Source organism: Thamnophis sirtalis, unplaced genomic scaffold (assembly GCF_051295495.1).
Source record: "Thamnophis sirtalis isolate CommonGarterSnake01/CBP01778 unplaced genomic scaffold, rThaSir2_p1.2 scaffold_14, whole genome shotgun sequence".
NCBI lineage: Eukaryota > Metazoa > Chordata > Lepidosauria > Squamata > Natricidae > Thamnophis > Thamnophis sirtalis.
In genome coordinates this window covers 7,681,990-7,695,214 of record NW_028261394.1, presented here as the reverse complement: position 1 = coordinate 7,695,214, position 13,225 = coordinate 7,681,990, and the positions used below count along the sequence as shown (strand labels likewise).

Here is a 13,225-nt window from a genome sequence, read left to right as displayed (position 1 = left end):
GCAGTAGACTTATATACCGCTTCATAGGCCTTTCAGGCCTCTCTAAGCGGTTTACAGAGAGTCAGCATATTGCCCCCAACAATCTGGGTCCTCATTTTACCCACCTCGGAAGGATGGAAGGCTGAGTCAACCCTGAGCCGGTGAGATTTGAACCGCTGACCTGCTGATCTAGCAGTAGCCTGCAGTGCTGCATTTAACCACTGCGCCACCTTGGTTCCTCCGGTCAATGGTTTGATATGCACTCCACAAAACAGTTCTCTCTTCTATTTTTTTTTGTGAAAGTGGAAGAGGACGAGAAGGGACCAAAGATGACATCTATGCAATCCCCACAAACCTTTTCAGCTTCAACATTGCCAAGTAGCCATTGATTCAGAAGATCGGGGTGAAGAAACCTCTGTAGAACAGGGGTGTCAAACTCAAGACCCAGGGCTGGGCTTCAAAGGTTTTAGCAAGGGGTTCTCCGCCTGGTTAATGGGTGGGCGTGGCCATGGTGGGCGTGGCCTAGTCAGCCTCCTGTATCACGGCGGGGAGGGGCGTTTTTGTCCTTCCTGGGCTTTCCACTGAGCCTCCAGGAGGGTAGAAACGGCCTTCCCAGGCTCTGGAGGCCCTGGGGATGCTGGAAACTGGCCCGTTATTGACCTTCCTGAACTTTCAGCCGGCCCATTTTTCACCCTCCCGGAGTCTCCGAATGTGCCCTACACTTACCTGCATCCGAAACAGGCCATGTGGGAACTCCTGGGAGGGGAGGGATAGATAGGGGGCAGGGAGTGGGATTTGGGGGTTGTCCGAACTGCACAGAATCTTAGCTAGCGGGTCTTCCCAACCCCTGCGAAACCCCATCAGCCCACTCTGCGGGCCGCGTCTGACCCACGGGGTGCTAAGATTTGGCCCACATGGCCACCCTGGAAACATCGAAGGACCAGCTTACAGTGCCTCTGCCAGCAAAATGGGTTCCCAATCTCCAGCCCTCCCGAGCTCCGTTTTCGCTGGCAGGTTGCAGGAGGCTGTCCCGGCCGAAAACGGAGATTGGGAGCCTGTTTTCACTGGTAGGGCATTCGGGGCCCCACAGGCACCCGTGACACTAGTGACGTCAAGCTGGCCACACCCCCTGGCCACACCCCACACACCCCTGAGGTCAAACACAGCCGTGATTTGTCCCTCAATGAAATCGAGTTTGACACCCCTGCTGTAGAAGGAGTGGCAGAACATGGGGGCGGAGCAGTGGTGGGTTTCAAAAAAATTTCGAACCTACTCTGTGGGTGTGGCCTCCTTTGTGGGAGTGGCTTGCCAGCTATGTGACCTGCTGGGAGTGGCTTGCCGGCCATGTGTTTTCTCTTTCTTTTTCTTTCTTTCTTTCTTTCTTTCTTTTCTTTCTTTCTTTCTCTCTCTCTCTCTTTCCTTCCTTTTGTCTCTCTGTTCCTTTTTCCTTTTTTTCTTTCATCTCTCTCTCACTTTTTCTTTGTTCTTTTTTCTTTCTTTCTTTCTTCCTTTTTTTCTCTTTCTCTCTCTGTGTGAGTCAGTCTGTCTGTCTGTGTTTGTGTTTGTGTTTGTGTGTGTGTGTGGTGGGTTTCAAAAATTTTTGGAACCTTTTCTGTAGGTGTGGCCTGCTTTCCGGGTCCACTGGTGGAACCTCTTCTAACCGGTTCGGTAGATTTGACGAACCGGTTCTACCGAACTGGCGCGAACTGGTAGGAACCCACCTCTGGGGCGGAGTTAAAAGAGGGACCAGCCTAGAACTCCTACGTAGTCACAGCCCTTGAGGGCTGTTGATGTTTTTGTGGAACAATTAAAAATGATTGCTTGGGAAATGTTAATTTTCTGAACTGTTAATTTTATTTTTGTTACAAACTACACATAGTATAGAAAATACAATCGACGCCAATTCTGCATCAAGATTGATTGACCACCAACATTATTTCTACTTTTTTATTTTTTTAGGGGAAAAAAGGCAGTAGAATTTTCTTAACCACTTTGAAAACCTGTTCTAGCCAATTATTTTCTTACGATGGTTGATTGTCTCTTTGTCAGTAATAATAAGAAGGAAGGCAAACGCTATCCGTTAAATGCAAAATTGATGTGAAAATAGTTAAGGAGAAAGTAATCCTTAGATTCTAGATCTAGAATCTTAATTCTAAAATTATTATTTGAGAGAGACCATCTGAGATGAAGGTCATTGACAGGCACCCAAATAGTTTAAAGTTTAGTTTTGGAAATCTCTAAACATATAAAAATGAAATTACAGGTAATAAAGTGAACGATTTAGTAGAACTAATAATGTAGCCTTCAAGAGATGAGACAGTCTACGTTTATCCTTAGGATATTGTAAACATTGAATTTAAATCACTATCCAAATACATGGAAAGAACATCGATTCACATTAGAATAATTAGACTAACTAGTGTTTCTGAAGCTCAGTGACTTTAAGATGTATAGACTTCAACTCCCAGAATTCCCCAGATAACTTAAAGTTTGGGGAATTCTGGGAGCTGAAGTCCACATATCTTAAAGTTTTCTGCCTGGGGAATTCTGGGAGTTGAAGTCCACATATCTTAAACTCTGCTGGCTGGGGAATTCTGGGAGTTGAAGTCCACATATCTTAAAGTTTTCTACCTGGGGAATTCTGGGAGTTGAAGTCCACATATCTTAAAGTTTGCTGGCTGGGGAATTCTGGGAGCTGAAGTCCACATATCTTAAAGTTTGCTGGCTAGGAAATTCTGGAAGCTGAATTCCACATATCTTAAAGTTTTCTGCCCAGGGAATCCTGGGAGTTGAAGTCCACATATCTTAAAGTTTTCTGCCTGGGGAATTCTGGGAGTTGAAGTCCACGTATCTTAAAGTTTTCTGCCTGGGAAATTCTGGGAGTTGAAGTCCACATATCTTAAAGTTTGCTGGCTGGGGAATTCTGGGAGCTGAAGTCCACATATCTTAAAGTTTGCTGGCTAGGAAATTCTGGAAGCTGAATTCCACATATCTTAAAGTTTTCTGCCCAGGGAATCCTGGGAGTTGAAGTCCACATATCTTAAAGTTTTCTGCCTGGGGAATTCTGGGAGTTGAAGTCCACATATCTTAAAGTTTTCTGCCTGGGGAATTCTGGGAGTTGAAGTTCACACATCTTTAAGTTTGCTGGCTGGGTAATTCTGGGAGTTGAAATCCACATATCTTAAAGTTTTCTGCCTGGGGAATTCTGGGAGTTGAAGTCCACATATCTTAAAGTTTTCTGCCTGGGGAATTCTGAGAGTTGAAATCCACATATCTTAAAGTTTTCTGCCTGGGGAATTCTGGGAGTTGAAGTCCACATATCTTAAAGTTTTCTGCCTGGGGAATTCTGGGAGTTGAAGTCCACATATCTGAAAGTCACTGAGCTTGAGAAACACTGAGAAAAATCATTTGATTCTTCTGTTACGTTACTATTTATCTTGCTATTGTAACCTAGTAAGACAGTTTATTGTGCAATATTAGCTATTTATGCTCAGAAACAATCTTCCTTTTATTATTCTGTGGCTCGAGAGCATCAGACAGTTGCAGAACTCATCCGCTGGCCGACCAACCTTCAAAGACCATTTTTGCTGTGATGGTGTCTTCAATCGCCATCCCTGAAAAGGATTAAAAAATCACAGACAATTGGGGGATGAAAACCATCGACCCTCATACAGGTAGTCCTCGACTTATAACAGTTCATTTAGTGACCAAAATTACAACAGCACTGAAAAAATGTGACTTGTGAGACCCCCTTTCACACTTACAACTTTTGCAGGATCTTCTGGCAAGCAAAGTCAACGGGCAAGCCAGATTCACTTAACAACCGGGTTAACTGACTTATCAACTGCAGTGATTCACTTAACAGCGAGGGCAAGAAACGGGGCAAAACTCGCTTAACAAATAACTCCCTCAAAACAGAAAGTGGGACTACTAGAACTCCCCATCTCCTGGTGATTGTCTAGATTCCTTTCATGCCCGATGGCAGGATTAGAACTCGCCATCTCCTGGCAATCGGTCCAAAGTCACCCGGCCAGTTTTCGTGCCTTAAGGAGGGCCTAGAATTCACTGTCTCCTGGTTTCTTGACCCCTAGATCAAACTAAAGTAGGACGTCAAGTGAGATTTGGACATTAAGTGTGAAACCTACTGGGTCAGGCTGGACAGCCTCTCAGGCCCCTTTACTTCTATATTAAAGCCACATAGGCAAAGTTTCAGCTTGCAAAAGAACAGGAAGCCAGTGCCTAACCACAAGATGTTCTAAGCCTATGTCAAAAGTCCAAGGTTCAATTAAAGTTCATTAATGACACGTACTCCATAAACAAAAGGAGAAGTAAGACCCCATCTCCGTATAAGGCTTTCTCCTCAAGGTAACCACTAAGAAATGAGTTAAGTGTTCCCGTGTTACGCTGCCTTTGAGAATGTATAAGAACGCGTGCTTCGATAATGAAGGTTGTTCAGAACTTGCAATGGTAGCTATTTCGCTAGCTTTCTGAACCTGGCTGCCAAATAAACTTTTACTGAATCCTGAGAAGTCTAAAGCCTGTCATTTTCTGCCACAAAACTGCTCCCGTGAAGTTGATCCTTACCCAGGGATTTGAACACCGTGGTTTTCTCACGCAGGGCTGGTTTGCTTCCCAAGATCACTTCGCCCAGTTCTGCAAAAATGCTGGCCTGAGAAAGAGAGATTGCTCAGTCACGGAAGGTGCCCTCCAGAACCGGTGGTGAAATTTAATTTTCTTTTTTTTTACTACCGGTTCTGTGGGCGTGGCTTGGTGGGCGTGGCAGGGGAAGGATATTGCAAAATCTCCATTCCCTCCCCACTCCGGGGCCAGCCAGAGGTGGTATTGGCCAGTTCTCCCAACTCCTCAAAATTTCCACCACCGGTTCTCCAGAACCTGTCAGAACCTGTTGAATTTCACCCTAGACTGCCAACAGTTTTAAGTCACCGAAACAACTTCAGATAAACTCTGGTGTGGGGTGGGTACCCTTTGAAGAGCTCCCACTTCCAAGTAAAAAGCTAAAAAGAAAGAAAGAAAGAAAGAAAGAAAGAAAGAAAGAAAGGAAGGAAGGAAGGAAGGAAGGAAAGAAAGAGAGAGAAATGGAGAAAAAGAGAAAGAGAGAAAGAAAGAAAGAAAGAAAGAAAGAAAGAAAAAGAAAGGGAGAAAAAGAGAAAGAAAGAGAAAGAAAGAAAGAAAGAAAAAGAAAGAGAGAAAAAGAAAGAGAGAAAAAGAAAGAAAGAGAGAGAGAGAGAAAGAAAGAAAGAAAGAAAGAAAGAAAGAAAGAAAGGAGAGAATAGAATAGAATTGAGAATAGAATAGAATAGAATAGAATAGAATTCTTTATTGGCCAAGTGTGATTGGACACACAAGGAATTTGTCTTTGGTGCATATGCTCTGAGAGAGGGAGGGAGAGAGAGAGAGAGAGAGAAAGAAAGAAAGAAAGGAAGGAAGGAAGGAAGGAAGGAAGGAAGGTAGAAAGAAAGAAAACTAATTCATTTCCTTACCCCCGATAAAATAACATCTCCAGATTCGCGCAGAGCTGCCTCTTTCGAATCGACATACAATACCGAATTGCTCATTACATTGTCATCTAGTTCTCGCCAATCAGGCCGGCTGGCTCCTACAGCTAAAAGATAAAATTGCCAGTTATTTCTGGAAAAACTGGACGAACCGGGACCAGTTAAGTCCCTTTCGTGGAGATGAGAGCAGAGCCACAGACAGAGAGATTTGCCCGCAGTCAGAGACTATTTCTATTTTTTCTGCATTGCAGGATTCCAGTTCTACATTAACTCCCCAAATAGCTGGAGTTTATTCAACCCCTTAATTCCTCCAAAGTTCCGGCTAACCAAACTTAGTACGTGGTACGAACAGAGCTGCTATTTTTGCAGTTCAGCTGGTTGGTGAAAATGGGCACAGAAGTGGGTCGCCTAACTCAGCCCCAGATGAAGCATAACATCTGCAAGAACAACATCCTTGAAGGGTAGGCCATCCCTCAAAACCTTTTTTTTTTAAATGGAGGATATAACATTGCTTTCAAAGCTTCACCAGTTGTTAAACTGGGAAGATCCCAGCACCGGATGCATCCCTTACCATTTATATGGGCTCCAGGTTTCACCCACTCTCCGTGCAAGATGGGTTGAGTGGCCATTGTGACGGTGACAATCACATCCGCCCTGTTGACAGCTTCCTGGACCGAGGAACAGACCCGTACCGGTCCGTTCACTTTGCTAGCAAACTTTTCTGCATTCTTCTTGGTGCGATTCCAGATCCTAACCTTTCATGGGAAAATAAGCAGAGGGTGTGTGAGAAGGACCTTGGAGGCAGGAGGGAAAACCACAGATTGAAAGGTTAAAACCACAGGAGGAGAGAAGGTGTAGGAAAAAAATTCAGGAGGGACCCTCACTAATTTTCCAGAGAGTGTTGTAGGCCACCAACGACGGTCAACGGAACTTCTTTCTTTCCTGGTGTAAATCGGATTACCCACCTCTTTAAAGGAGAAGAGCTGTGTGAAAAGTTCGTAGTGGCTGTAGGCCTGAACGCCAGCTCCTAAAATGCAGAGGACTTCTGAAACTTCAGGCATTAAATACTGAAAACGCACAAATTAGGGAGAGAGGGAGAGGGGGGAAAAAGGAATTCTTGTTAAAACACGACTTTCTTCAACTTAAGACTTTCTCTAAAATCGGTAGTGTTGGGAGTTCTTTGAATTGTGTTTGGACTAATATCTACTATCACTGCTTGTGAAGCAATTATCAGTAGTAAAGCGACTTGTTTTTACTAGCAGTGCCTGAAACTCTATTAGTGTGTTTCCGTGGCACGACAAAACCACGCTCGACTAAAGCGCGCCCGATTAAACCGTGTCGCTGACGTCATCAACAGGGCGACAACAGCCAGCGCGGAGAAAGAAGGGCGCTTTAAATAGCGCTTTGAAAGCAAGCCAATTCAACTTAAGGTAAGGGTTAGGTTTAGGGTTAGGTTTAGGGTTAGGTTAAGGGTTAGGTTTAGGTTTAGGGTTAAGTTAAGGGTTAGGATTAGGTTTAGCGTTAGGTTAAGGGTTAGGGTTAGGTTTAGGGTTTGGTTAAAGGTTAGGTTTAGGGTTAGGTTTAGGATTAGGTTTAGGGGGGTTAGGTGTAGGTTTAGGGGTTAATTTTAGGTTTAGCGTTTACAGCGTGCTTTTTTCTCCGTGCTGTTGTCGCGCTATGATGACGTCAGCTACGCAGTTTCGTCGAGCACCCTTTAGTCAAACGCGGTTTTGTGGTGAAACCCTGTGTTTCTACTAGCAACATTCTTTCTCTCTAGCTGTACATTCCACTGCACTACTTTCTGTCTCCCAACGGAGATACCCCTAACAGGAAGCCTCGTTTCTTCTCTTCAGTAGAGGATGGCGCAGGGGTGGGCTGCTACTGGTGTTTTGTAAGGGTTTGGGAGAACCTCTAGCTAAGATTCTGTGCTGTTCGGAGAACCCAAGGTGTTGGTTATTACCTTTAAAGCCCTACATGGCTTAGGGCCAGCGTACCTGCAAGACCGCCTACTGCCACATACCTCCCAACGGCCGGTAAGATCCCACAGATGGGGCCTCCTTCAGATGCCGTCAGCCAGACAGTGTCAGCTGGCAGGCCCCTGGAGGAGAGCCTTCTCTGTGGCTGCTCCGACCCTGTGGAATCAGCTACCCCCAGAGATCCGGACCATACCCACTCTCATGGCCTTCAGGAAAGCTGTTAAAACCTGGCTGTTCCGGCAGGCCTGGGGCTGTTGACCTCATTGTTGAGGTCCAGTCCCGATTAGAACGAATGCATGTGTTTTGTGAATTTTAAACTGTCTTTTTCTTATTTTCCTTTTCTTTCTCCTCTTTTTTCTTTTGTAAGCCGCCCAGAGTCCTTCGGGATTGGGCGGCATATAAATTTTAATAAATAAATAAATAAATAAATAAATAAATAAATAAATAAATAAATAAATAAATAAATAAATAATAAATAAATAAATAAATACCCTCCCCCCAAATCCCACTCCTGGCTGGCCCCGCCCATTTCTCCCAGGAATCCCCACGCGGCCCGATTGGATGCAGATAAGTGCAGGGTGCGCGCGCAGGCTCCGGGAGGGTGAAAAACGGGCCCGTTTCTGCCCTCCGGGAGGGCGTCCAGACACTCGGGAGGGTCAAAATGCTCCCTCCCGCCAAGGTGCAGGAGGCAGACTACGTCACGCCAGAGGTGGGTTCCTACCAGTTTGGACCGGTTCAGCCGAGTAGGTAGTAACTTGGCTGCCCACACATCTGGATCGGTTCTATTGGCGGCGTTGTAGCCGCTGCTATCTTGTTTTTTTTGCTTCTGCACATGCGCAGAATCAATTTTTGTATTACTGCACATGCACTTACGCGCCTGAGGCGCGTCCCTGAGCAAACCAGTAGTAAGAGAATCCGGAACCCTCCCCTGGGCCACACCCACCATGGCCACACCCAGCCAGCAACCCAGCAGAGAATCCCTTGCTGAAATTTTTGAAGGCCACCCCTGGCAGGACGCTCACCTGTTGCAAAATGCTCACGGTTAAATTCGGGTGGCTTGGCCTGTATTTACGATGGTTGCAGCACCCCGGGGTCACGCCATCAACATCTGAGCCACCCACCCACCCCCGCCGCAAAAAAGCTGGCTTCCAACAAGCAAAATGAGCCGAGGTGGCACAGTGGTTAAATGCAGCACTGCAGGCTACTTCAGCTGACTGCAGTTCAGCAGTTCGGCTGTTCAAATCCCACTAGGCTCAAGGTTGACTCAGCCTTCCATCCTTCCGAGGTGGGTAAAATGAGGACCCAGATTGTTGTTGTGGGCAAATATGCTGACTCTGTAAACCGCTTAGAGAGGGCTGAAAGCCCTATGAAGCGGTATATAAGTCTAACTATTGCTTGCTTGCAAAAATCAACGGGGTAAGCCAGATTTCTTTTGTCTGGTACCCATCACTTAGACTAACTTTATTGCCGGAAATTGGCAAAGAAAAAACATCCCAAATCAGGACCACCTGACCGCAGGATGCTGCAACTTGTTGTAAATGCGAGTACAGGGGAGTGGAGTTACTTCTTCCAAGGCTGCTGCCATTTTGAACCATGGTTCGGCGAATGGTCGTTAAGTCGAGGACTACCAGAATAGTCCTCCACATCCCTGGAAAATATTGGCTGAAGACCTCTGGGCTAATCAGATCACAGAGTCAATGAGCATGAGTGGCCGGCCATATAAATTCTCCAAATAACCAAAAAAACGTATAACAAAAAAAAAAAGAAAAAAAAAAAGAGAGAGAACCAGGTCATCCCCTGAAGAGGAGAATATGTAAACACAACAACGGATAGAGTGGATGGAGGGAGGAGTAGAAGGAAAGATAGGAAGGAGAGGAGAAAGGAGAGGAATAGGAGAAAGGGAAAGGCAGAGGAAGAATGGGAGGGAATGTAAGAGTAGGAAAGAGGGGAGGAATGGGAAGAAGAGGGGAAGGGTAAAGGGGAGGAAGGGGAAGGAGAGAAAGGAAAGGAGAGGAGGAAGGAAGAAAGGAGAGAAGAAAGAGAAGAAAGGGGGATAGGAAGGAGGGAGGGAAGGAGGGAAGCAAGGAGGGAAGGAAGGAGGGAAGGAAGGAGAGAAGGAGAGAAGAAAGGAGGGAAGGAAGGAGGGAATATAGGAGAGAAGGAAGGGGGGAAGGAAGGAGGGAAGGAAGGGGGAAAGGAAGGAGAGAAGGAGAAAAGAAAGGAGGGAAAAAAGGAAGGAGGGAAGGAAGGGGGGAAGGAGAGAAGGAGGGAAGGGGAAGGAGGGAGGGAAGGAAGGAGGGAAGGAAGGGGAGTAGGAGAGAAGAAACGAGGGAAGGAAAGAGGGAGGGAGGGAAGAAGAAGTAGGACCGTTGTAAGATAAGATGGATCTATGGGATGATAAAAAAGCAATCTTCAAGTATATTGTCAACTGTAGGGAAAATTGTTATAAATACATATTATTAATAACAGTTATGAGATCATATAATTGTGAATGTATATATGAAATTGATAAAAAAAATTAAAAAATTTTTTTTAAAAAAGTATAACGATTGGGCAGCTTCTGGTCCTTATTTGGTCTACTTAAAGGTTACTCACCTTGGTGGCAATTGCTGAAGCCGCCGCCGTACGCTTGGCCGTAATGACGTTGCCATCCATCACCTTTTGGGAAAGAAGAAGATCAAAGGGCAGGACCAGAACTCAGGTGAGAATCGGAGATAATCACCTTAAAAGGCAAGACTAGAACTCCCGGTTTCTAGCCTGGTGGCCTTAATCACTAGGCCAAACTCTCCCAGCTAATCCAGCTGCTCAATCCCTCCTTGCCTGGTCTGTCCGTTGAGGAGGAAGATCTCCAGGACTTACCGCTTTGAGTGTGCCGTTCGTTGGGTCAAACAACAGGACCGTCGCTTGGTGCGAAGGAGACACATTCTCATAAAAGGTCACCAGCTTGGTTGTCAGCGCATCGTCGTTGGCACTGTAGGCGGGCATGACCCCTAAAAAACTTTGGAGAAGAAACAAAGGAAGGGGGACAAGCTAGTCTTCAAGTTATGACCATATTTCAACCCTGCCAAGATGGCTGTAAGCTGTGACGACTGTAAGGCTGGCTACGGCCAGTGGGCCTAAACTCATCCCAAGACCAGGGGTGAAATTCAGCAGGTTCTGACCAGTTCTGGAGAACCGGTAGCGGAAATGTTGAGTAGTTCGGAGAACTGGCAAATACCACCTCTGGCTGGCCCCACCCCCATCTATTCTCTGCCTCCCGAGTCCCAGCTGATAGGGAGGGAATGGGGATTTTGCAGCAACCTTCCCCTGCCACGCCCACCAAGCCACGCCCACCAAGCCACACCCACAGAACTGGTAGTAAAAAAAATTGGAATCCCACCACTGCTACTATCCTTCTAAAGCCTATATCGGTGATGGTGAACCAGGGGTGGGTTCCTGCCAGTTCTAACCTCTTCTATAGAAGAGGTTCCACAAATCTACAGTGCCGTTTAGAACCGGTTCCAGCTCCCTCCCCCCGCCCGTCCACACATCATCAAGATGAAGAGCGAGAGGAGGAATTCTGGGAATTGAAGTCCACAAGTCTTAAAGCTGTCAAGTTTGAACACCCCTGGGGTTTTGTTCTAAAGGGTTAGGGGTGCAAGGGTCTTGTAACTTGACAGCTTTAAGACTTGCATGCTTCAAATGCCAGAGTTTCTGAGCCAACATGACTGGAGGAGGAATTCTGGGAGTTGAAGTCCAGAAGTCTTAAAGCTGTCAAGTTTGAACACCCCTGGGTTTTTTTTTCCTAAAGGGTTAGGGGTGCAAGAGTCTTGTAACTTGACAGCTTTAAGACTTGCACACTTCAATGCCAGAGTTCCTGAGCCAACATGACTGGAGGAGGAATTATGGGAATTGAAATCCACAAGTCTTAAAGCTGTCAAGTTTGAACACCCCTGGGGGAGGTTTCTAAAGGGTTAGGGGTGCAAGGGTCTTGTAACTTGACAGCTTTAAGACTTAAACACTTTAATGCCAGAGTTTCTGAGCCAACATTTTGGTTGCTAAGCAAGAGCGTTGTTATGTGAGTTTCACCACATTGTACAAGTTGGCCACTCCCACCCAGTCACATGGCCAGCGAGCCACTCCCACCCAGTCACATGGCCAGCGAGCCACTCCCACCCAGTCACATGGCCAGCAAGCCATTCCCACAAAGCAGGCCACACCTACAAAAGAGGTTCTAAAACTCACCACTGTGGCGAACCCATGGCACGGATGCCCGAAGTGGCACACGAAGCCATATCAGCTAGCGTGTGAGGCATTGCCCGTTCCTCTTTCAGGTTTTTGGCATGCATGCGTGCCTGACAATCATCTGGTTTTTGTATGCAGGGCAATGTCGGAAGCTCAATGCCAGCTCTTCCAGTTTCCGTTGCGCGCATGCACACTGGCGAGCTGATCGTCATGCACGCATGCGAGCCACCAACCAGAAGACAAGCTTCCTGGTGGGCATGCGTGCACCAGAAAGCAGAAATTCATTTCCCAGCATGCCCGCATGGCAGCTTCTCTTCCAGGGTGTGTCCGACAAGCGTGGGCTTCCATTACTGACCTATATAATCAAACCCCCCGTATTCCTCTTCTCACAGTCGTAAAATGAGGCCAAGCTCACTTAAGAAATGTCTCGCTTAACAACAGAGATGTCGGGCTCAGTGACGGTCGTAAGTCGAGGGTTAGCTCACCTTTCCAAACCAGCATCAGGCAAGAGCCAAGGTGGCGCAGTGGTTAAATGCAGCACTGCAGGCTACTGCTAGATCAGCAGTTCAGCGGTTCAAATCTCACCTGCTCAGGGTTGACTCAGCCTTCCATCCTTCCGAGGTGGGTAAAATGAGGACCCAGATTGTTGGGGGCAAGAGGCTGACTCTCTGTAAACCGCTTAGAGAGGGCTGAAAGCCCTATGAAGCGGTATATAAGTCTACTGCTATTGCTATTGCTATTGCCCGCATTTCAGTCGGCTGGGCTTAGGATCTGGGGCTTTAAGGAGGGGCTTCTCTCCAAAGCCCGTCTTGGGATCTCCCCCTCCCCGGATTGGAAAGCTCGCCCGGGCAGACGCCCCCTCTCCCCTCCGGGCTTACCCGCTGTGCTTCTGGATCGGGAGGACGGTGCGCGGCGGCTGCACCACGCCGCCCTCGGCCCCGCTGGAGAAGGCGGCCAAAGCGGCTTCCAGAGCCGAGAGGAGGGCGCCGGAGGCGGGCCAGTGTTTCTCCACGGCCCCGGCGTCCAGGAAAACCGGCGCGGAGCTCATGCTGGCGGCGGGGATGGAGGCGAGCTGGCCGGGCGGGCAGGGAAGCGGCTCGGGCACCGCCCATGCCTGCTCCCCACCCACCCCGCGCCTCTCGCAGCGCCCAGCACCGCCTAGCGGAGTCGGGAGCCCATCTCTGCCCGTCCGCGCTGGAGAAGGGAAGCGGGCGCCCGGGGTGGTCCAACGGCGGCTCTTCCCACGAGAAATGGGGGTGATGGGAGATGCAGGTTGTGGGTTCTGGGGATGATGGGAGGTGCGGTCTGGGGATGATGGGAGATGAGGTTTGGGCGTCTGGGGATGATGGTAGATGAGGCTGGAGCATCTGGGGTGATGGGAGATGAGGCTGGGGTGTCTGGGGATGATGGGAGATGAGGCTGGGGCGTCTGGGGATGATGGGAGATGAGGTTTGGGCATCTGGGGATGATGGGAGATGAGGCTGGAGCATCTGGGGTGATGGGAGATGAGGCTGGGGCGTCTGGGGATAA

The 13,225-nt window shown here is 47.7% G+C and overlaps 1 protein-coding gene across 1 annotated transcript; it reads right to left on the bottom strand.

The window, feature by feature from the left end:
• Window positions 1-1,820: 1,820 nt before the first annotated feature.
• On the bottom strand, window positions 1,821-12,790 carry CRYM (crystallin mu). The gene is made up of 8 exons (XM_087728751.1): window positions 12,574-12,790; window positions 10,331-10,469; window positions 10,067-10,129; window positions 6,461-6,562; window positions 6,067-6,250; window positions 5,481-5,602; window positions 4,564-4,648; window positions 1,821-3,593 (listed from the first exon to the last, which is right to left on the bottom strand). Exons 1-8 carry the CDS (start codon window positions 12,741-12,743, stop codon window positions 3,529-3,531), a joined length of 930 nt encoding a protein of 309 aa, XP_087584877.1. The 5' UTR covers window positions 12,744-12,790; the 3' UTR covers window positions 1,821-3,528.
• Window positions 12,791-13,225: the final 435 nt, after the last annotated feature.

Coding starts and splice junctions, on each gene's coding strand:
- CRYM (XM_087728751.1), bottom strand. CDS start 12,743: ATGAGCTCCGCGCCGGTTTTCCTGGACGCCGGGGCCGTGGAGAAACAC. Junction 10,130..10,330: donor CGAACGGCACACTCAAAGCG/GTAAGTCCTGGA, acceptor CTTTCCCAAAAG/GTGATGGATGGCAACGTCAT. Junction 5,603..6,066: donor ACCTGGAGCCCATATAAATG/GTAAGGGATGCA, acceptor TTTATCTTTTAG/CTGTAGGAGCCAGCCGGCCT.